The sequence below is a fragment of the Primulina eburnea genome, chromosome 11 (genome assembly GCF_022965805.1).
Source record: "Primulina eburnea isolate SZY01 chromosome 11, ASM2296580v1, whole genome shotgun sequence".
Lineage (NCBI taxonomy): Eukaryota > Viridiplantae > Streptophyta > Magnoliopsida > Lamiales > Gesneriaceae > Primulina > Primulina eburnea.
This window is the reverse complement of record NC_133111.1, coordinates 3,207,113-3,229,622: the sequence shown is the minus strand read 5'-3', so window position 1 is coordinate 3,229,622 and position 22,510 is coordinate 3,207,113. Positions and strand designations below refer to the sequence as shown.

Here is a 22,510-nt window from a genome sequence, read left to right as displayed (position 1 = left end):
CTGACAACCCTTCTGAAATGAAAATCCCAAGACAGAGTAGACGACACACTATCAAAACATGCAAAATAAGAAATAGGCATGTTATGGATTGAAGAAAGCTGAAACAAAGCTGGGAAAAGTTCTTTGAAAGAGGAATCCCCCCACCATCTATCCTCCCAAAATCTCACTTTATTACCTCCTCTCACTTTAAATACAACCATCTGTTTAAAAGTTGGGTAAACTCGGGAAATGAACTTCCATGGGCATCTAAACGTGACATTCAACGCCAACCCTGCATCCCACATGTTCTCTTGTAACCCATATTTGCTCACTATTATCCTCTTCCACAATGACTCACCTTCCACAAAGAATCTCCACCACCACTTTCCAAGCAAAGCCTTGTTTCTCAAACTTATATTTGCCACACCCGATCCTCCTTTTTCTTTCGGTGTGCACACCTTTTCCCACTTAACCAAATGGCAATGAGATTCGCCATCCGCCCCATCCCAAAGAAAGTTTCTAGAGAGCTTCTCCAATGCCTCCACTATGCCTCTCGGCATCCTGAATAGAGACAGAAAATAAATCGGGATAGAATTTAAAACCGATAGTATCAAAGTGAGCCTACCACCTCTGGAAAGAAAAGATTTCTTCCAGTTTGCCAATTTTTTTGTTACCTTAGCCACGATGGGTGCCCAAAAAGATGTTTTCAACGGATTGCCACCCAAGGGCATCCCAAGATAATTGATAGGCCAGTTGTCCTTTCTACATCCCACTTCTTGTGCCAATAATTCAACCTCTTCCGAAGCACGATGAATTCCCAACAAAGCGCTTTTATCCCAGTTGATTTTCAATCCCGACATGTCACAGAAAGATTGAACCACTTTGACCAAGAATCTTAGATGATCTTCGGTTTGCACGAAGAAGAGTGTGTCGTCGGCAAACTGAATATGTGATATTTCTACCTTTTCTCTTCCAACTTCAATCCCCCTTATAAAATTTGTCTCCTTCGCCTTATCCATTAATCTCCCCAACACATCTACCACCAAATTGAACAAAAACGGTGATAATGGGTCACCTTGTCTTAGCCCTTTGGAAGCTTTGAGCTTACCTCTTGGTCTACCGTTGATCAATATAGAAAAGGACACATTTGACACACAACCTCTGATCCACGACCTCCATCTACTACCAAACCCTTTTTTCAACAGAACAAAATCCAAGAAATCCCAATCCACATTGTCATATGCTTTTTCGAAATCCACCTTCAATACCCAACCTTTTTTTTTCTTAATTCTTCCCTCTTCCACCAATTCATTCGCAATAAGTCCACAATCCATAATTTGTCTCCCTTCAACGAAAGCGTTTTGAGATTCAGAAATGGTGGCTGCTATCACACTCTTAAGCCTCATCGTCAGTACCTTTGCTATAATCTTATACACACTCGTTACCAGGCTTATTGGTCTGAAATCCTTCACATTATTCGATTCCACTTTCTTACGAATCAAGCAAATATATGTCTCGTTTGTCGCTGCGTTAATGATTCCTCGTTGAAAGAATTCCTCAAAAACCTTCATCAAATCATTTTTCACCAAATCCCAGCACACTTGGAAAAAAGCCAACGTGAAACCGTCGGCTCCCGGGCTCTTACATCCATCGCAATGGAAAACAGCTTGTTTAATCTCGTCTTCTGAAAATGACTTTTCTAATTCTGCACTCAACTCTTCATCAATAGGACTCCACTCCACCCCTTCAATGCCCCAACTCCTCACGTTTGACAGCCCGTACAATTCCCTATAATACTGGAGAATAATGGAGACTATTTCATTGTCGTCTGTCGTAATTGTTCCATCAATTCTTTCCATTCTGTCAATGATCGCTTTGTTGTTGCGTTGAGTTAAGATTGAATGAAAGAATTTTGTGTTTTGGTCTCCTTCCGTAGTCCATTTGATTATGCTTTTCTGGTTATTAATTTGATTCTTACGGCATATCAATTCTTCCAGCAACAATTTTGTTTCTTTCCTATCATTCAAAACCTCTTGTGAACCCCGACCCTCGCTTTCTAGCTTATCCAATCTGCTGATTTTGTTAACTAAGTCTGCAATTTTCATATCCACCTTCCCGAACACATCCTCATTCCATTTTTTTATTTCACCCTTTGCTGCCCTTAATTTCATCATAAATCTATAACCCTCCCAGCCTTGAAAGCTCTCATTGTTCCACGCCAATTGCATCAAATTTCTGAAACTCGGATCCCGCAACCACACATTCTCGAATCTGAATGGAGTCGGACCCCACTTAGGTTTAACCAAGTCGCAAACCACTGGATGATGATCCGAAATAATCCTGGGCAAGAGAGATTGTCTGTAAGAAGGATAAATTTCAGACCACCCCACCGTGAATAAGAATCTGTCCAATCTGCAGCAAATGGCCGATTCTCTAAAGTTCGACCATGTGAATTTTCCATTGAGTAATGGAGGATCGATCAACTCCAATTCTTGAATCAGTGCATCGAAACAACTCATGCTTGTTGTTTGTGAAAGACTATTAATCTTCTCGGTTATTGATCTGACCACGTTGAAATCTCCTCCTAAGCACCAACGATCACCACATAGAACCCTCAATCCCGCCAACTCATCCCAGAAATTAGCTCTCAATCTAGGTTGACATGGACCATAAACCGCCGTGAACCACCAATCAATGATATTATCCTTTTGTATATGAATCGAAATCGAAAAGTCCCCAATCAAATTATCCTTAACCGAAATGATCCTTGGATCCCACATCATCAGTATTCCCCCAGACCGACCAATAGCAGGTAGAATGATCCACTCCACAAACCTGGATTTCCATAGACTTGCAATGAATCTTCGATCCACCACCTCTCTTTTTAATTCCTGCAAAATTATTAAATCCGGTTTTTCCTTAACAAGGACAGCACGTATCAAACCCCTACGTGTTGCAGAACCACTTCCCCTAATATTCCATGAAATAATTCTCATCACTTCACTGCATCTCCCCTTGAACTCGCTCTTCACAAAGAACGACACTATCCATCCACTTCCCCACATTCGCTGATATTCAAAATTCCAATCTTCTCGACACCCATAGCTGTCAAACAATCTTTATCGGCCGCGATTTTTAAGTTCTGTAAGTCGACTCCCCCCGATGACAATTCTTTCACCTTGTCATTATGTTGCCGTAGGGAATTTTTCCCGGGTTTACCCAACTTAAACACAGTAGATGTATTTCCCACCCCACCTAAAATCTCGACCCCACCCCCCCGACCCTGTAAGGAACGAGTAGGAGACAGAGAATGGATAGAGGATTGAATAAGAATAGAGTTATTGGGCAAATTGCCACCCTTACTCGGAGACTCTTCAAAAAAGACACCCAAATCGTCAAAATCTGTAGAATGTAATGTCGAGTGATCGGATATGAGACTTTCTTCTGCACTGGATTCGCCACCTACATCTGAAAAATTTGGATTCAGATGTTTCTCCCAGTTTCCTAGGTCCCCTTCTGTGAAATCAGTGTATTTTTCGATGAATGGAATCTTTGATTCTTCACCCGCTGGGCCGTAATATGTATCATTAATTGCCTTACTTTTCTTCCTACTGTAGACATACTGAAATTCCCAAATTCCCTCTGTTTTGGAGTTATCTTCAAAGACTCGATCGTCCCTGTTTGAAATTCATTCACTGATTTAGGCTGGATTCTTTTCAAAATCTTGATCTGCTTCCCTCGATACCATGGTTCGGAGTAACATTTTCGACCTTCAGAATTTTGCATCATTACCGTATCTTGCATTTCTTTGACGCTGTGATTGTTGTCCAATCTCAGGGTGTCATCCTTCTGGTTTTGAACAGTACTCGCTTCTGTACCTCTGGAACCTTTCAAGCTGCCCCATCCTGGTATTACTCTAGCACCGTTGACCACCACTTGAGCATAAGATCTTTTTTCAAAAATATCGTAAGCTGCTAAATCGACCGAGTCCACCAAAATTCGAATAATCATAGGTCCTCTTTGAGTTTGAATTCTTAAGTTTCTGTTGATGAACCCACCTTCAATACCAACTACTTTGATTTTTGCTGCTGATAGATCTTTGAGTAGAATTGTGTCTTGACTAATCTTCAACAAACCACCACACTGATCACCAATTTCCTTGAAGAGATGTGTTGACCATAGGTCCCAAGGTAAGCCCATTAATCGCACCCAGCTATTGCAACACTCGAAAGTCTCTTCTTCGGTATTGGTATGTTGATTCCACTTTTCAAACGACAAGGTAACTTTATTTTCCAGAAAGCATTTTTTCAGTCTCAAATAGAACGCTGCGTCCTCCTCGTTATGAGGCCACCAAGCAGCTTTGTTAGCTTGAAATGGAAACACTTCAACCTTCCTCTGGACTGCCCTACCAAGTGTAATACGAACCAAATCCCATGATATATTGACGAACTCCTTTGTAATGATGAGAGCTTTACTCCAATCCATAAAATAAAGTTTGTGTTTTCCATCTTCTAAAGAACATAAAAGTTTAATCACACTAAAAACCCTTTCCTATACAGACATATTTTCAAAAGTTTCCATTAAAAAGAAGGCTGTGGACGGAGCACAGAACAATACCACACAGACATCTGCTAACAGAGTTATTTTAGCATACACTGAAGTAGCATAGGTATGAAGCAAAAAATGATCGAATATTTATGTACAATATACTTACAGCCATTTGAGTACCAAAATTAGTGTGCCCATCAGCTGAGTTTCGCGTTCGAAGAAATTTCAGCAATCTGAATGTCTGTAGATGGCCAGATCCAGCCATTACCTGACTCCATACAAATCCAGAATATAGTCTTGTTCAAGAAAAATGAAGTAAAATTTAAATTATGTTCTACACACCACACAGAGGGAAAGAACAGTCAGATGAAGGCATGTTTCCAATGTCCCACGATCAACGTAAGCGGATAGCCCTTTGGGAAAACGATTTCCATCAGAAGCACAAACAGGCTTTATCTGCCGTAGTAGGAACGATTACATTTCATGAATTAGCATTCAGAGACATCACTGTCATAGAGTCATGGACAAACCTCATTGAGAAAGTATACGACATATTTGTAAAGCAATTCCTGTGCATTTCCATCTCTAGTACCGGCAAATTTCAAACCTGTACGTTCATATTTGAAAATTGATAGATCAATTAAACAGTAGAATAATACCTGCTGATAAACAGAAAAAAATATAAGAGTTGAATATTTAGGAATTATTCTTATTTGAGCTTTTTTGAGATTCCAATTTCGTATGATTTGAAAATAGTACATTCTCTTCTGCCAGAATCAAGTGGCTTTTATTTGTAGGAAGTTACATTTTTGACAAGTCCTATGAAATGGGTAATGTTCAAGAACATTTAGGATGTCTTCTAGGAAATATGGTTGTAAAGTCTCACATGAATAAAGGAGTCTAATAGAAGGATTTCCCCATTCTTCTTGGTTGAGTTGAGCGCTGCTCATCACTGGTTTGCATTCAAATTCCAAAGGGATAAATAAGCTATGTAAAATTTTCATTTCTATGCTACCCATGGGTAAATTAGAAACAAAATAAATCTACAGGCTAGAACCCAACAGTCAAATTACAGAGTCCTACCGGTTTAAAACACAGTAAACACTAGACCAAGTGTATTTAACTTGAAGTAAAATCCAGCAACACGGGTTTAAGAAGAGGATTTCAGAGAAGGATCAATTGACTGTCTCACTACCATCAACCAGCATATAAACCATTTGTTATCTAATGCAGTTGGAGCTACCACAAAAAGTTTAAAGAAAATGTCAAGGTTGGCCGAGCACTAGATACTTTTCGTAAAATAGTAAAAGCTTCATTAAGATTACTGTAAACTTCAAATGCAAAGAGCTCAAATAGAAACTTTATTTTTTATTTTTACAAAAATCATGCAACCCAAGGAACATGAGAAGTTAGGTCTAAGAAACATATTTGCAAAAAGATAGACAAAGCTTCGAGATGGACTGAACGTAAGCCGTCTAATAGGAGATTTGAGGAGACCAAAAAATATAACATGATAGTTCTACCATAATCAGCAATAAGAATGACTAACCAAGAGAGATGCATGCTCCAACCAGTATATTGACATAAGCCTGAACAAATGTCTCAACATCCATCTCATAGGTATCATCCCCCTCATTTTCAAGGCATTTAACCCCATTTTTTACTACTTCAGGAATAAGTGAATCAATCCAGTCTTCAGAGGGACAAACTCTATGCAACATAAATATGTATTAAATGTAGTAAAGATATTTAAATATTTCTGTGCATTAAATTCTCATAATAAATCTGAAAAAGTACCTGCTCCACATTATCAAATTTCGAGCAATCACGCGAAGTAAAATAAAATCAGGCCGAACATACAGCAAGTCAAAATGAGTCTGTGGAATGGACAGTCGGGACACTATCGCCTCTGATTCTGTCTATTGTACCCAAACATTAAAGAATACAACTCTTTAAAGAATCCATGTGAAGATACATGATTATCAAAATCACATGAAAATGGTTTTTCAATGAAAAAAGATCGCTAGAAATTCCAAATTCAAAAAATTACCTTCAAATACATCAATGCAAGAGCAATCATCGCTCCAGGAGCAGTAACATCAATGTTGACCTGATTCCCATCAGTTATCTAGTATAAAGTAGACAAGAATTCAAAGGGAATGACATAGGAAAATTGAAAGTCAATCCCACCCCAACAGAACTTAATCCCACTGGCAATCAAAACAAGATACTAATTCATAGAAATTAAATTGTGCAACCTGTCCTGCATTTCTATTGTATTCATCAGCTAATGGTGTAATGAATTGGAGGCGATCCTGTACATAGAATAAAAATCTTATCAGCCAGAAACACCCAAGATGTTCATACTGGAAAATATTCGTGAATAGGTTGACAGCAAGTTTTATTCAGAAATCACAGCATATACGTTATAAAGTTCTTTGCCACCAATATATTGGAACAACCGATCAACCAAGGTGTCGATGGAGCCAATAGCATCATCCCCGCGGCCTTCATGAACAAATCGGAGAAAATTAGCAGACATAGTAGATCCATTTACAAAATCAATTCTAAATCATATACCTAAGGCAACGATTCCTAGTGAAAATCCTGCTGAAACTGCATAACCTTCCCTTTCAAGAACATTATCTCCTCCACTTCTACGGCCTATTTCACTCTGGACAATACAAAATGAAATCATGATTATAGAACCCCGCAGAACATCACCAACGTGTAACTGTTTATACTAATGAGAAGAAAAAGTATGCATCTGACACGACTAGATTACAGTAATCCACTCATGTTTTCTTTTCATTCTTTTTATGTTTTTAATTTAACAAAATACCATGAGGGTTAGGCCAGACCCATGTTAGGAAATTATGAAGCAAAATATTTTATGAAGTCCAGATGGAGGTCAAGCTTGACAGCCAGACCCTATCAGATGCTTGATAAAATAAAATATTTTGGAAAGTCTAGATGAAGGTCCAGCCTCACCTCCAATAAAACAAGTGGGCTAACTAACTTAAAAGACAAAAACCTTAAAATGTACAACATATAAAATACAGAACAAAAGACGTAATCCTGTCAAGACAAGATTTTCCAAAAGAAGAGAAGGTTTGAGCAAACAATGAAGAATACAAGTGCCACACTGCAACACCATTAGACAGGTATGCCTTTTGAATGTGATGGCTACAGGATACCTCACAGGAGCAGCCCGACAATAAGATATCTTAACTGATACTGAAAATTTGGTATCATACTATCTAGATTCCTCATCCAAAAATTTGAAGTCCCAATTCATCCATGTTTAATATGGATGAGTACCACACCCTTTCATAACTGGCTATCCTCATCTAGAGTGACACAATTAAGAACAATCCCCAACACACAATCAACCAAAATTCTGCACCTGTAATAACCGAAGACCAAGAGCAATTTACTGATGAGGGTTATCGTTCATAAAACAAAGCTCTTGAATTATAATATACATACATAAAACAAATCTATTGAATTACAATTTGGATACATCTTGTTTGGCCAAACCTATGCTAGGAAAAAAAAGGAAAGAAAGTTGGTGCTAGCAGTGCTAGTTCCCACTTGGCTAGAACTCCATAGAACATCCAGCCTAACTCTACTTGTTGATGCCACTAGTTCCAATACCATTAGTCCTGGACCTCCCGGTAATGGGCCTAGCGGATGTGAGAATAGCCTTAAAATTACCTTATACAGCCAATGTTGAAATTGGGAATATAACAATGCAATTTTTTCTTAGCTAAAACTCACGTTCTTCAATCTTTTTATTCACGTTTGTTGATTCTATTATGGTTGTGCTTCTGCGAAATTGCCAATGTATCAGCAGAATGCAAGAACGCGTGCCAAAAAAGAGTTCCATGGTTAGATGAAATTGCCAATGTATCAGCAGAATGTAAGAACGCGTGCAAAAAAAAGAGTTCCATAATTAGATTAGAAGCACTCAATATCAACATCAAGCATTATACCATCAACATAAAATAAAGCAAGCATTCGATGTAATGACAATAGAATCTCAAGAAGAATATGATAAATGTACCAGGAGAATTTGCATTGTTTGTGGGTGTGATGATCCCTCGTAAAGAAGGCCAACAGACACTAATGCTGCAGACTGTAAATATAAAAAACGACATCAAAATGCCTTCACAATTCAAAGTGGAACAAAAACATATGGAATATCAAATGATCTGATTTGATGAAAGTATGATAGAAATATCTAAATGCAAGAGATTATCCAGAAGCAGAAATACTGGAATATCATGGTGCAAACATTTAGTTCTGAACTCAAGAACAGAAGTAATATGAATAACCAAATAACCAAAATAATAGACATGCAGTACTTCTTTTGTAATAATCCTTAAATGTACCTGTATTAGGGTTGGCAACTCCAATTCTGGAAAGGAAGATGGATGTCGCGCAGGTAAGTGTACATAAAGAGACTGGTTAAATAACCAGTGAGGTCAATATTAAACTCAAAGCTTTAAAGGAAATGTCTTCCTTCACAAAACAGCACAATAAGATCAAATGTGAAACAAATTTTCATGAGTAAAACAATCAATTGAACAGAAAACATGCGCCAATTAGACAATAGATCATCACGAATGATCACATAGTAAATATAAAAATGTAGGCAAACAAGTAGGAAACCTTATGCCAGAAAAAAAATGTTTGACCCTAAAAAGAAGATAAGATGAGCCATGACACGACAGGGAAAGAGACAACTAGTATCTGCTTTCTTACCTTTGAAATAGACGGTTGCATAGTTCCTCTGTATGAGGCCGCAAGGCCAATCATTAATCCCACAGTCGTACTTTCATGTTCCTATAAGATAAAGATGGATAATAGCATTTTAAATCATGTTTACTGTGTTTCAAGTGAAACGGAGAAAAAAAAAGCAGATAAGCAATTTAAAGCACTGTTTGGAGCAGTCCTCGTCATCAGTTACATCAAACGTTTTCAAGGAAGATGAGAGGGAACACGAACAAAATATTATTACATCGAGGAAATGACCTGTGAATAATATTGGAAGATATCAGTGATAGTTAAGACACGAAGATGTCCATGTAAACCCAGGGCAAAAAGTAGCCCTGCATGAGTAATATTGGGCTCGTCCGGTTTGTTATACAGTATCCATGTTCTAGACATCTTTCCCTGTGCACAAAAGTAAACAAAGTCAAACCTGGAAATTCTTTTGAGGACACTTTGTGTATAAAGAAGGGAAACGGAGGAGAAATCTATAATCATTCAACATCTAAGACAATTGAATTAATCCTCATCATATGTTAATAAAAACCTGAAGAGGAGCCAGTCTCAAGCCAGCAGCAACGGCATTGTGAAATTCAGGCCAAGACTTTAGTTCCTGAATATTTCTAAGGTTGGGGTCTAAATTAACCTGCAAAAGTTAGGATTCTTTCACATTAAGATTGATGTCTGTAAAATTGTATAAAACATGTCAATGAACACATCATACAGTTGCATTCTGTTGCGCAGGCAACCGACCAGCCAAAACAAGCTTCGGAACTGTAAGGGCCTGGATAACATCAAATGATAGGGTTACAACTCATCACATCCATTTAGGTAGTGAAACAAAGGTAACAACATAAGTGCAAAAATAAAATGAGAAAAAGGTGATGCGGAGAATTTGGAAAAAAAAGATTTACAAGATAATATGACAAAAAAAGAAAGTACATACATATAAAAAAAGAGAGACAAATTAGCACCTCTGTTAGGATGGTACATATGGTACCCAATGTAAATGCACCACGTCCAAATGGGAGAGCAGTAGTTCGCTGAGCAAGATGCCACAGCTGAGTCTGTAAAATTACATGAGAGCAAACAAGTTATATGTCATGTCAATTACAGTGTTTTACCTGATCTTTTGGGCTATTGACCAGAAATTATCATTACTTACACGATCGCTGAGACTTCAGTTTACAAGGAAATTGCAAATAAAAAACGATCCAAACACGAGAAATTCAGATGAGCATCAACAACAGAGTTGTTGTGGGGATACACAAGAGCATGTAACAAATCAATAGCCCAATATACAACACAACTGCGTCAAATTCACTGTAAATGAAAGGGCATACGCAGTCAGTTGGGAGCCACATTCATAGCCATTGATAAACGAAAGAAGACATGCCTTAACCTAAATCAAATGTTGAAAACATTGTGTTGCAAATCACTGCCAAACCCTCCTTTTTTTCAGGGGTGTTTTCTTTAAAAAAAAACAAAGATGGTTGTAAAGAAAATCAATTTGCAACTAAAACACAGAAAGATGATCAATCTCAGACCACAAGTTTCCCAAAAAAAAATAAGTATGATAATTCACATGAGTTGCTATGACCTTGACGCTCAGATAAAAAGATTTTTCAGATGTGGGATTGGCTTAGTTGATATGAGTTCAACGAGCTTCAAACATGTAATTATGGTGGTGTTGGTTGGGCTTTCCACTACTTTCAACTCAAGATTTTAGCTTTTGAAAGCTTGAGCAGGTTTCTTAAAGTTGATGCGATGTGTATTATTTTAGATTAGTGTTTAGAGTAATATATTTATTCAAATCAATTTTATAATTGTTTCCGCAACAATTTCAATTTAATAGATGGCTTAATTATAATCATTTAGTTACCAAACAATAGTAGAGTATTATTCTTAAAAATAGTAAACTAGTAAACTTCATCTTAACAAATATAAATCATATAGCATGATCATGAGATTAGAATGAAATGTGACGAAGAGAGCAAAGGTAAAGCCTAGTAAAAGTTTACCCAACCTCATCATTGCTGAGAGAAGCAAGTGGTAGGTGGACACTTAGATTTAGTAGTTACAACTATACTGGTGTTATCAACAAACATAGGAAGCTACAGTATGACATACAAATATCTTCCTTCCCATGGCCCCGACAAGAGTCGCAAACCAGTATGAATTATCTTAAAAGCCGGCTTATTTATGGTAAATATAAAAATTTGCCAGTTACTTATACCTGTTGGAGGTCCTGATCAGATGCTGTAGGATTTGCAGGTGTTTGAATGGCAACAGGCCTTGCAGAACACAAAAGGCGTCTAACCTATACAGTTCAAAATTTCAAATATATGGTCATGCATAGTATAAAAGTGTCAAGAGTGCACAAAAATAACACACATGAGATACTTTTGTGCAAGGTTTTAAAAAAGCGCAAAGTGTAACGAAGCATCAAGGTCAAGCTTCAAGCTTTACGAGTTTAAAACTATGTTTTAGTTATGTCAAGCCAATCAATAGGTTAACAAACACATTAACATATAAAATTTATGAATAAATATAAAAAAATTTACAAAGTTACCATTGAAAGTAACCATTAAAGAACATTTTCGTGCCTCAAAAGAAAATTATAATTAGTAATTACTTATTATAGAACTAAATTTGAAGTTTGGAAAGGAACCAAACAAAAGTAAATGCAATAAATCAAACAAGAAATAGTAATATTCAACATGCAGCAGACATCATTTCATTGTGATCCAAAAGTAATCTGAAACCAATGGTTCACATTCATGCGGAAAAACCAATTTTGACATGGTCTTAGCTTGAAGCGCACCTCATTCAGACGCAGATCTCGACCATACCGAAGTTGTGTGCTAGAGTTGAAAATGTGGTCCATTCCATCTTTGACAGTTCCCTCCAAAGCGTCTACATCCTCTACCTTGGCACTATCGAATTCAAGTGTATCCAAAACTGAAGAAGGAATTGTCACTGGATGAAGGTGTAACATGTAAGGTGTAGATGCCGAAATCAGATTTAACTTCTTATCATCGAGTTTGACAGATTTAGTTTCTGTCAAACGCAGTAATGCCAAATCTTCTCGACCAAGGAGCACATATGCAGCAGCAGACCAATCTGTCGGAGGAGACTCGCGACACTTGTCCAATGCCTGGCAATTCATAACCATCATTCAGGTTCATCAAACAAATTCCAGCACATGATACTGTTAGCAAAAGAATTTCAGACAACTAAGATGCAAAACACAATGTCAAGACAGTAAATATAATTAAGATAATTAAAATAATTAATAAACTCTAAAATGTACAAATTACTCATGTTACATGTCGAAGAGGAAGAGAGACACCAGCTGGCAGTAAGTCCAAGTGTTGCAAACCAAAATTTTCACCAACCATCGCCAAAACTGTTAGCTCTTCCTGAGTACAATATGATCCAGAAGCAACGTTACAGGTAACACCAGATGACAGCCTCTTTCCTGACCATTCAGCACCACACAGGAGGCTGTAAAATGAAATTATCTTGCGAGCCCAATTCGCTACACAACTTGAATCTTTACGAATCAGAGGTGGCAGATCACAAATACTTGCGGCACTACATCCATGTAACATACACTTTTCTAGCCATCTAAATAAACTTGGAGGGGTCTTTGGGGACCATGAGAATTTAATTATCCCAGAGTCTTTCAGAACTCCAGGAAAGTCACGTCTGTAGTGATCCATGTAGCTCACTTCATGCAAGAAGTCGGCAACATCGCATAAGAGAACAACCAAAAGTCCCAAGTCCCTAGGAAAAAGGCACAAAAGAAATAAGTCTGCACATGTAAAACTCAGACTGCAGAATAGTGCATGAATTTTTCAAACGTTCAACCCAACAAAAGGTGCTGAGAACAAAAGATATAATGCCAGTTACTCCAACATAGAAAATTCACAGGAAGCAAATTCAAGTTACACATCGTAAAGTCCAACCGATCTGCAGAGAAACCAAAAGCCCTGAACTATCAAAAAGTAACAGACTTTAATGCACTGACAATAGAATTGATTCTTAGACTGTGATGAAATTCAATGCAAGGCCTTTGAGTCACCATTGATGAAAATAGGGAAAAATGATGCCAGGAAAGATAGAAATCTAACTTCATTAAATGATTGTGTCAATTGTGTCAATCTATATCATGGAGAATCCAGCGAGGTGTGAACTAAATCAGTGACAAAATGAATATTGCTTGCAAACACATGTATTCATTTGAAATACATGTTGCTTTCAGCCCGTCCCATGATTCACTCATACTCTATGCACATGGGCATGTGTTCCAACCCTGAGTTGAATTTTACAAGTTACAATATTAGCACCAAGCCAGGTAAAATGATTCATGTTACTGATTTTTAAGATAATTTTTAGCAGGTGTGTCAGCGACTCAGCATCTGATTTGAATTATGGTCCTCATCAATCTCCTATATCTTTTGGTTGTTTAAAGGACGTGTGCTGCAAATCTTTACATTCACTCAGATTTCAATTAGCCGCGAGGTGAGGTGTGCACATTATCATAAATTTTAAAATTCACATATTCAAAGTGAATTTTACTAAAATATTACAACAAATATATATTTCACAAAATATTAAATAATAATGTAAATAAAAAAAATTATGAATAAACCTCTAGGTATCTAAATCATCAATTTCCTCTTAATTTGCCTAAAGAAAACACTAGATGAAGAGTTGGAGTGATCTTGGAATTAAATATGTAGCTAGAACTAAATTATGGTGAAAAATTGAGGGAAAGAATGGTTGCTCAACTCTGATGTAGAACATCTCCTGTAATATATTCATTTAATTGCGTGAAAAAAAGAAAGAAAAATCAAGAACAAAAAAATAAAATAAAGAGTTGGCTCTGCATTAATTAAGCATTAACGCTGTTACAACATTATGGATGGCCATGGGCTTTTGTATTTGAATTAAATCTATAAACTGCACCAAGGTTTTGAGTCTTTTTGATGATGTGCAGCATCGCGCCTGAGGCATGACCTGTGCCCTAGGCGCGGCTGTTGCAAGGGGTGTGCCTGAGAAACCGCACCTGGCTGTGCCTAGGCAGTGTGAGCCTTTAACGACTCCACTCCTGGATGTATATACTAAATGGAAAACTTAGACAGCAAATATCTTCACATCAATGAAAACCTCGTTCTAACTGCAATTCGATTTTTTAGATAAATGCTAATTGTAGTCATGAGCATGGTTCGCCGGAACGGCCGTTATGCGGCCGGAACGGAACGGGAACGGTGACCACCGTTCTAAAGTTCCAGGGCAAAGCGGTGATTGTTTTGTAGCGCCGTTTTTCGACGTTTTATCGGCGCTTTAATGGGAAAGCGGAACGGAACGGGAAAGCGGAACGGTTTGGTGTTTAAAAAATATGATTATGAGATATTTATGGTTCATTACGGTGTATGGTAATGGTTATTGTAGATGGTTATTGTTTATGGTTCATTTATGGTTATGGTTATGGATTGGGGGGACATCGACAAATTCAAATGACAGATAATTATGGATCGATGAGTTACAATTGGGACTCTCAGCATGTTGGGTATGATCCGACTGGATATCAATCAGGTAGATATGGATATCAGGGTAATTATAATTCTACACACGATTCTTTTGATAGATCATTTGATTTTTCAACATCTGGTACACATGGAATTAGACATCGTGGATTTGATTATGGGTCGTCTCAGTATATTGGTGATAGAGGTAATGAATCTTCATCATCTATATGGCGTGGTGTTGGACGTCATGGTCCCGAGTATAGATCTTCAAGTACAGCTGATAGTTCTACTGTGCATCGTGGATTCGGATACTATAATCGTCGTGACGAAACACTATTACAAAATTAGTCATCACATTCTAATGATCTTTCGTCATCTCAATCTAATCAATATCCCTATGAACAATCAAGTCAATATCCAAATTTTCGAAATCAATTTAATCTACGAGATAGTGATGAAGAATATAACAATGATCTCGCTCCTCCGCGTCACACTTCATGGTATTAGCTTTGGTATGTTATAATTTTTAGTGTGTATTTCTTATTGTGCTATTATTGTAAAATAGTTTTGTATTGATATATTAATTTGTAATAACTTCATATATTTTATTTTTTAGTATGATGTGAATTATATTTAAATTTTTTTACCAATTTTTTGAATTTATTAATTTTTTTATACAACCGTTCCGCAACCGTTCCACAACATAACATTGGAACTGGAACGGTCGTTGCCGTTCCAAGCACCGCAACCGTTCCGACGAACCATGGCATGGTTCGCCGGAACGGAACAGGAACGGTGACCACCGTTCCAAAGTTCCAGGGCAAAGCGGTGATTGTTTTGTAGCGCCGTTTTTCGACGTTTTATCGGCGCTTTAACGGGAAAGCGGAACGGAACGGGAAAGCGGAACGGTTTGGTGTTTAAAAAATATGATTATGAGATATTTATGGTTCATTACGGTGTATGGTAATGGTTATTGTAGATGGTTATTGTTTATGGTTCATTTATGGTTATGGTTATGGATTGGGGGGACATCGACAAATTCAAATGACAGATAATTATGGATCGATGAGTTACAATTGGGTATGATCCGACTGGATATCAATCAGGTAGATATGGATATCAGGGTAATTATAATTCTACACACGATTCTTTTGATAGATCATTTGATTTTTCAACATCTGGTACACATGGAATTGACATCGTGGATTTGATTATGGGTCGTCTCAGTATATTGGTGATAGATATAATGAATCTTCATCATCTATATGGCGTGGTGTTGGACGTCATGGTCCCGAGTATAGATCTTCAAGTACAGCTGATAGTTCTACGGTGCATCGTGGATTCAGATACTATAATCGTCGTGACGAAACACTATTACAAAATTAGTCATCACATTCTAATGATCTTTCGTCATCTCAATCTAATCAATATCCCTATGAACAATCAAGTCAATATCCAAATGTTCGAAATCAATTTAATCTACGAGATAGTGATGAAGAATATAACAATGATCTCGCTCCTCCGCGTTACATTTCATGGTATTAGCTTTGGTATGTTATAATTTTTAGTGTGTATTTCTTATTGTGCTATTATTGTAAAATAGTTTTGTATTGATATATTAATTTGTAATAACTTCATATATTTTATTTTTTAGTATGATGTGATTTATATTTAAATTTTTTTACCAATTTTTTGAATTTATTAATTTTTTTATACAACCGTTCCGCAACATAACATTGGAACTGGAACGGTCGTTGCCGTTCCAAGCACCGCAACTGTTCCGGCGAACCATGATCGGAAGTGCTAGGACTTCTATGTTAAATGAGTGCATAATAAGTGTTTAAGTTAGTCAAAGAGTTGCATGGAAAGATATGTTCATCTAACAACTTCTACAACAACAAGAGCATCACAAAATCAACTTAACAAAATCTGGTTACTGTTTAAAATGAACATATATTATAAAAAAAGTGGGAAAGGATGCCAATTGGGAAAGCTCCTGAAGCTTCCATGCACAAAGAAGAAATGGCTAACATGGCATCCTACCCCTCATGTCTCAACTCATAGTTATTCCATCTCAGCTCACCAAAAGCGAAGTTATATGAACCATTGACAAGCATGTGATGATCTTCATGTAGATTAAAAGGAATTTTATATCAGTAAATACCTTTTCCGAAGATTGTCAAGTTTAAGAGTTTCATAAACTGCATGCAATGAATCCAAAGTTTCAGTCAGCAACTCCATATAGAATGATATATCAGCATTAGGTCTGTCAACAACTGACCCAGATAAATCTGATCTCAGCATGACAGATGGCTTTCCAGCGCAAGGAAAAGCTATATGGTTACTTCTCAAATATTGTTTGTGGTATTTGCTCTTCATAAGGAACTCCCATGATGAATTTGAAGCTGAATCTGCCAATAGTTGAGAGGCAGGACCAGGTTTCTGACACATCCGTAATATTACAGTACAGAAGGACTTCCATTCTGAATCAACATTGCAATCTTCCTTGGCTAAACAAGCTGGATCACCATCACTCCATAACAGGGCAAGGAAGCGAGTGAACAATGTAGAATTAAGCCCTCCTGCCATTGCTGCGACACAATCATTAGTTAGGGATGATGAAGGGCCCCGCCTCAATGCACACCTATAAATCTAGAACAAAAGAGAAGGTAGTATTCATCATTTATGCTACGAAACTCTATAGAAGAGCAAATGAAATATATAACACAAACTGAACGAGTAATTAGTAATTAGAATTGAACTCTCATGGCATATTTTTGTGTCAAGCTTCCAGTTCTTCAGCCTCAAGGCTAGGAATCCAAATAAATCCAGTAGGTTTTTGCCGCTTTTGAAAATAGAAATATAAACATGCATGGACATAAAAAATTGTCTTGCTTCCTACAAAAGTTGAGTCAAGTAGTTCAAATACATTCCGTACTGTTCCAGAGTTTTTTCGCTCATAACAAGGTCAAATTTGAGAAAGTTCCACAAGCACAATCTAATGTTTGGCTATTTTTCTGAAAAGAATCCACAAGGGAAAAAAAATAAATTTGAGCACTGTACTAGTACTTTGACAGATAGAAATGGAAGTTAGAATTTTCAAGAGACCTATGCATATTTCTTATGCATACCTGTCCATTGTTCAAAACCAAATTAATGCGCCCTTCGACAGCATCAGTCAAACCCACAATCTTCAAATCATGGGTAGTTGTGTCAGTGGCTGATAGCTTTACATTACTAAAAAGCTGCTCTTTACCCGAAAGAGAAGGCATAATATATTTGCACAGGCATAGCTTCCCAGACTGAAATTTAAATAGTAACATTCAGGACTCAGGATACCGTGCGTAATACTTCAGTAGAATATAATCTAACAAGAGTAAACTGTAGCTTTTCAGAAATGTGAGTGAACTCCCGAGGGAAGAATGCAAAACATTTAATGCATGTACATAACATTATTTTTTCAAGTTAACATAAGCCATGCAGTGTTGTGCAAAGCATTGAAGCTATGATTTGTCTGAAACAGAAAAAAATGCATAATTTTTAATGCAGGGACCTACTGTAACTTAAGTATGAGCATAATCTTCCGACATGTATAACTCACACCATATATATATATTAAAAAACTTGCTTCTTCCACTATTTTAACAGAAGATACAAGCAAAAAAATTGTCTTCTTATGACAGCCAGAAAGGAACTAAATTTCAAACTGTTGAGTGAACAATTTTTTGCATAAAGTGACTTTAGCAGAGAAGTTAGACCGCCAAGGACACAAATTATCAGGTTGACATCCATGAGTGCAACAAGCAAGATGATTTGGGTTCAGTGACCGTGGAAACGATCTGCATTGCAAGATGCAGCAATAAATTTACAATAGAAAAGGAAGGATGCAGTTCGCATAAGTTTATAGAAAGAAAAACCATCAGGTACAGATGTAGATATTCTATTGAGATATAATAAGCCAACAATTCAACAACTTACATAGAGAAAAAGGTCATATTCTGGGGTCAGAGCAATAACATCCCTGATTGGAAGTTGCCCTACTTTCGCTCTGCAAATGTCACACCTTCAATTCACAATACGAAAAGGAAGCCAATAATTTAGAAGAATCGATAAAGTATATTTACTTGGGACGAGTGACAGTAACAGCAGCAGCAGCAATTGCTGATATGCACCAGTTGACATCAGGGTTCATTTCACAGATGACCTCATTATTTAGTTCCAGACTTCGAAGCCCCAAAGATAACAGCTTCTTTTGATCTTGAAGAAGGAAACATATTATAGGAGCAACATCCAGATCACTCGCCATAAAAACCTAAAAATTTGTGAGTGAGACAGTCAAGAGAGTTTCCAGAAATAGGGATGGGAAAGGCAAAACAAGCTTCACAACGTATTGAAACAAATTTAAATATGATAAAGGAAGTTCGAGTACACAGGCAAAGAAAAATAACAAAAAAAATCATATCATATAAAATTTCTTAACAAAAATAAAGAAAAGTAAATTACGTCATCAGAAGCGTAAGAATATATATTTGTATAGATAGATTAACATTCATCACAACTGATATCATATCTTTCATGTAAACCTATTTTGACCATATATTTTTCACCTGGAGTTGTAATAGAAAATTGTACGCGAGAATATTGTAGTTACCAGAGCCAGTAGTAATTAGGTCTAAAGAATACATACAACAATGGCTCAATTTCGGATCATAAATTGGAAAAGTGGGCTTAAAAATTTCAGATATTATTTTGTTAACTCAAGCTTGGGCTAATCTCTCTTTGTCCCAGTTAGCTTGCAGTGTTAAAGTGAGGTATCATGCTTAGAAGCCCAAACCTAGTTCTCGTATTTGATTTTAAATTGAAATGTTTATTCAAATAAAACAATGTATGTTAAAAGGGAGGGAGAGAGAGAATAATAGTTAGGTTTCTGAGAACTAAAGATAGGACCTTAAATAAGAAAGCACCAAGGACAATAATAAGCTTTGGCACCTGACTAGCAGCTGTTTGTGACCCTTTCCCCTGCCATATTCGTCGGAAAAAATGCTTCCCCGTCATGTCATAAGAAACTAAGCCAGATGATCTAGTATTTGTTACTTCAAGATTGGAGTTCAAAGACTCCACAACCCAAAGAGAATGTTGCATCTTCCCTGTAAAATAACATTGCAAATTAAATGACAGGCACCTCTATTAACAAGTCCATTCAATGAGGTAAGTATAATAGTGCATATGCATTAAATCAATCCATTCAACGAGGAAACTGAAGAAATAAAATTACTTTAATTACCTTTATTGTACGATAGCATCAAAGGAACATAATGACTCGTCCAAATTGTCCTTTCATCAAATTCCCACATCACGTTAGACTTCCCTCTTTCTTCAATATAGGTTAACTGAGTAACCACGTGATATTATATTTTCATTAAATAAACAAATGTTAACTATGAAATGAGAAAATGCTGGAGATACCAATCATACTCGAGATAGATTTTGTTTTGGCCACTCGACCTATGTTCACTTACAGATTACCAATGGCATATGAAACTCTTGCTTTCTACAACAATTTACAAACACGGAAAGATGATGGCATCTATCAACTAATGGAAAAACCATGTGATGAGAAGGAACCGCTTGATGGCAAGAAGTGGTGGACTGAACCAAGGTAAAGGGTGGAAGTCGCCGCCTTAGAATAAAGAAATATTTTATTTCATGAGTAGTTTATCCTCCTAAAATTCAATTTTTGTTTGACCTCACTCCCCTCCCCAAAATCCTGGGTCCCACCACCCAAAACAAAGAAATCATGGAGAATCAAAAGCATCAATTTGGTTTTAAAACTCCTTTTCAAGTTAAAGATGCATAACTTTTATCAAATTTGGGCAATTACAGCCACTCCACAAAATAATAAAAATGTAGAAGTTGATGGTTAGCTTATAATTTAACTCCAAAAAAAATATCAATGATTGGATATCATATGCTAATTCTTAAATGAAGCTCTCTCACTTTATCTTGAATGAATCTGAATCACTAAATGACCCATTGTTTAGCTATGGGCAGCGTAAAGATTTCTTATGCAACCAAACTATTTATACAAACAGATGGTGACAAGCATGTACACAAAAATAAGACTGAAGTTTTCTAGAAATTGAGAAGCTATATCAATACCTGAGGATCTTCAAATGGATCCTTCAAAATCAGATGGGATGACGCCATTATTCCATCACCTCTGATACCAAAATCAGGAGAATGCATTGGAAAGTAATTATTCTGAGGACTGTATCCACAGTCTCTTTTTGAACGGAACACATCACGAGAACTTAAAAGGGGGTTTGATGATGAAAATGACATATTTGTAAGGAAATTACAATCTGGTTCATGTTGGAGAAGTAAGCCACAGGGAAGAGGCCATATAGATGTAATAGTATGAGGAAGCGGTATAGATGCCACTTCACCTGTTGGAATTGGAATAAAATTGGTTAGCACGACACATCTGAAAGGTTATGATTACCATGGTGAATAACATGATACAGCATAGAAAAAACAAATAGGATGCTGTCAATCTTTATCAACGTCAATAATATTTTAAAAGACAAACGATTGACACACCTGACACGCTATATATGGTTAAACTATTAACTTCAAGAACACAAAGCAAGGCTTCAGATATATCACCCATCCGACACCAGCATGCCTGCATTCTAGCAACAATATTTAGTATCCAAGTGAGTATGAAGCAACAGCTCGAAATATTTTATTAAACGTGACAATCAGAAACTAAATATCTCTCTTTCAGCTAATTCTGCAGGCCCAAAAAGAAAATTAAAACATATTTCCCTAAGGAGAAATGGTTCATATGACAAACCACTGGGAAGGGTCTGGTTAGTAGGTATCTTGGAAAACCATTCTTCTTATTTAACACAATTGCTTGCTTTAACAGGTACACAAAGGAAATGAGAAGACTTGAACTGACGTAATGATTGTTTTTAAGAACATTGACTATCAACAGATATTGACTTCAGTGCTGGATCAAAACCATCCCTTCGTCCTTAACACACACAAAAAAGGGTGTTTACGTAAAACTAAAAGATTCAGTTCCAACTTTTGTCTGAAAAGCTCTTTTTGGAGTTTGAATTACCACAAATAACAAATCTTATGTGGCATGTCCTCATTTGAGCACCTTTGCATCTTCCCGTGTATGGCACAAGCCTGGGAGGTATTGTTGCTTAAGCCTGGCAGGCAGGCACAATTAAAATGTTGCATTATTAACAATTTTTATCTTAAAGATGAAAGCTTTTAAGGTGCTTCATGGAAAATATGGCAACTCAGTCGTAAACGGATTATGAGGCAATTCTGAAAGGAAATCGAATTCTCTATCATACAGTAAACGATTCTTAGATCTCCGATAAAGTAAGAGGAGAGTATTAGAAAACTTGATCACCTTCATAACTTTGGAGGGCAGCATGAACCTCTTATACACTCTTGAACCAGTACTCCATATGATTCTGCCATAGTTTTACGTCAGTTAGAATTGAAACACGTCTCCATTTGAAATGCAACTTAAAATCAGAAGCACCACGTGAAAAAGAAACGAGCTTTTTATTAAGAATAAGATCATTATTGATTTAGTGCCAAGTTGCTGAAAGATTTCATCTTCTCAGCTAAATAAGTAGCAGTTCCCA

The 22,510-nt window shown here is 36.8% G+C and overlaps 1 protein-coding gene across 2 annotated transcripts in view; it reads right to left on the bottom strand.

Annotated features, from left to right (window-relative positions):
* LOC140804199 (anaphase-promoting complex subunit 1) overlaps positions 1-22,510 on the bottom strand; it is a 36,038-nt gene that overhangs the window by 12,708 nt on the left and 820 nt on the right. The window contains exons 2-29 of one of the 2 annotated variants that reach the window (XM_073160049.1): positions 22,270-22,333; positions 21,438-21,522; positions 20,997-21,283; positions 20,122-20,227; positions 19,827-19,984; positions 18,962-19,149; positions 18,816-18,885; positions 17,969-18,139; positions 17,002-17,489; positions 12,630-13,089; positions 12,125-12,457; positions 11,537-11,620; positions 10,275-10,367; positions 10,025-10,084; positions 9,848-9,946; positions 9,565-9,705; positions 9,295-9,375; positions 8,922-8,993; positions 8,594-8,665; positions 7,108-7,201; positions 6,953-7,035; positions 6,786-6,842; positions 6,578-6,655; positions 6,325-6,446; positions 6,077-6,237; positions 5,058-5,134; positions 4,870-4,983; positions 4,694-4,795 (exon numbers count right to left, since the gene is read on the bottom strand). In XM_073160049.1, coding sequence (XP_073016150.1) covers positions 4,694-4,795; positions 4,870-4,983; positions 5,058-5,134; positions 6,077-6,237; positions 6,325-6,446; positions 6,578-6,655; positions 6,786-6,842; positions 6,953-7,035; positions 7,108-7,201; positions 8,594-8,665; positions 8,922-8,993; positions 9,295-9,375; positions 9,565-9,705; positions 9,848-9,946; positions 10,025-10,084; positions 10,275-10,367; positions 11,537-11,620; positions 12,125-12,457; positions 12,630-13,089; positions 17,002-17,489; positions 17,969-18,139; positions 18,816-18,885; positions 18,962-19,149; positions 19,827-19,984; positions 20,122-20,227; positions 20,997-21,283; positions 21,438-21,522; positions 22,270-22,333 — 4,000 coding nt within the window. Of the gene's footprint in view, positions 1-4,693; positions 4,796-4,869; positions 4,984-5,057; positions 5,135-6,076; positions 6,238-6,324; positions 6,447-6,577; positions 6,656-6,785; positions 6,843-6,952; positions 7,036-7,107; positions 7,202-8,593; positions 8,666-8,921; positions 8,994-9,294; positions 9,376-9,564; positions 9,706-9,847; positions 9,947-10,024; positions 10,085-10,274; positions 10,368-11,536; positions 11,621-12,124; positions 12,458-12,629; positions 13,090-17,001; positions 17,490-17,968; positions 18,140-18,815; positions 18,886-18,961; positions 19,150-19,826; positions 19,985-20,121; positions 20,228-20,996; positions 21,284-21,437; positions 21,530-22,269; positions 22,334-22,510 lie in introns of those variants that run through there. The other variant, XM_073160050.1, reaches the window with a different exon arrangement.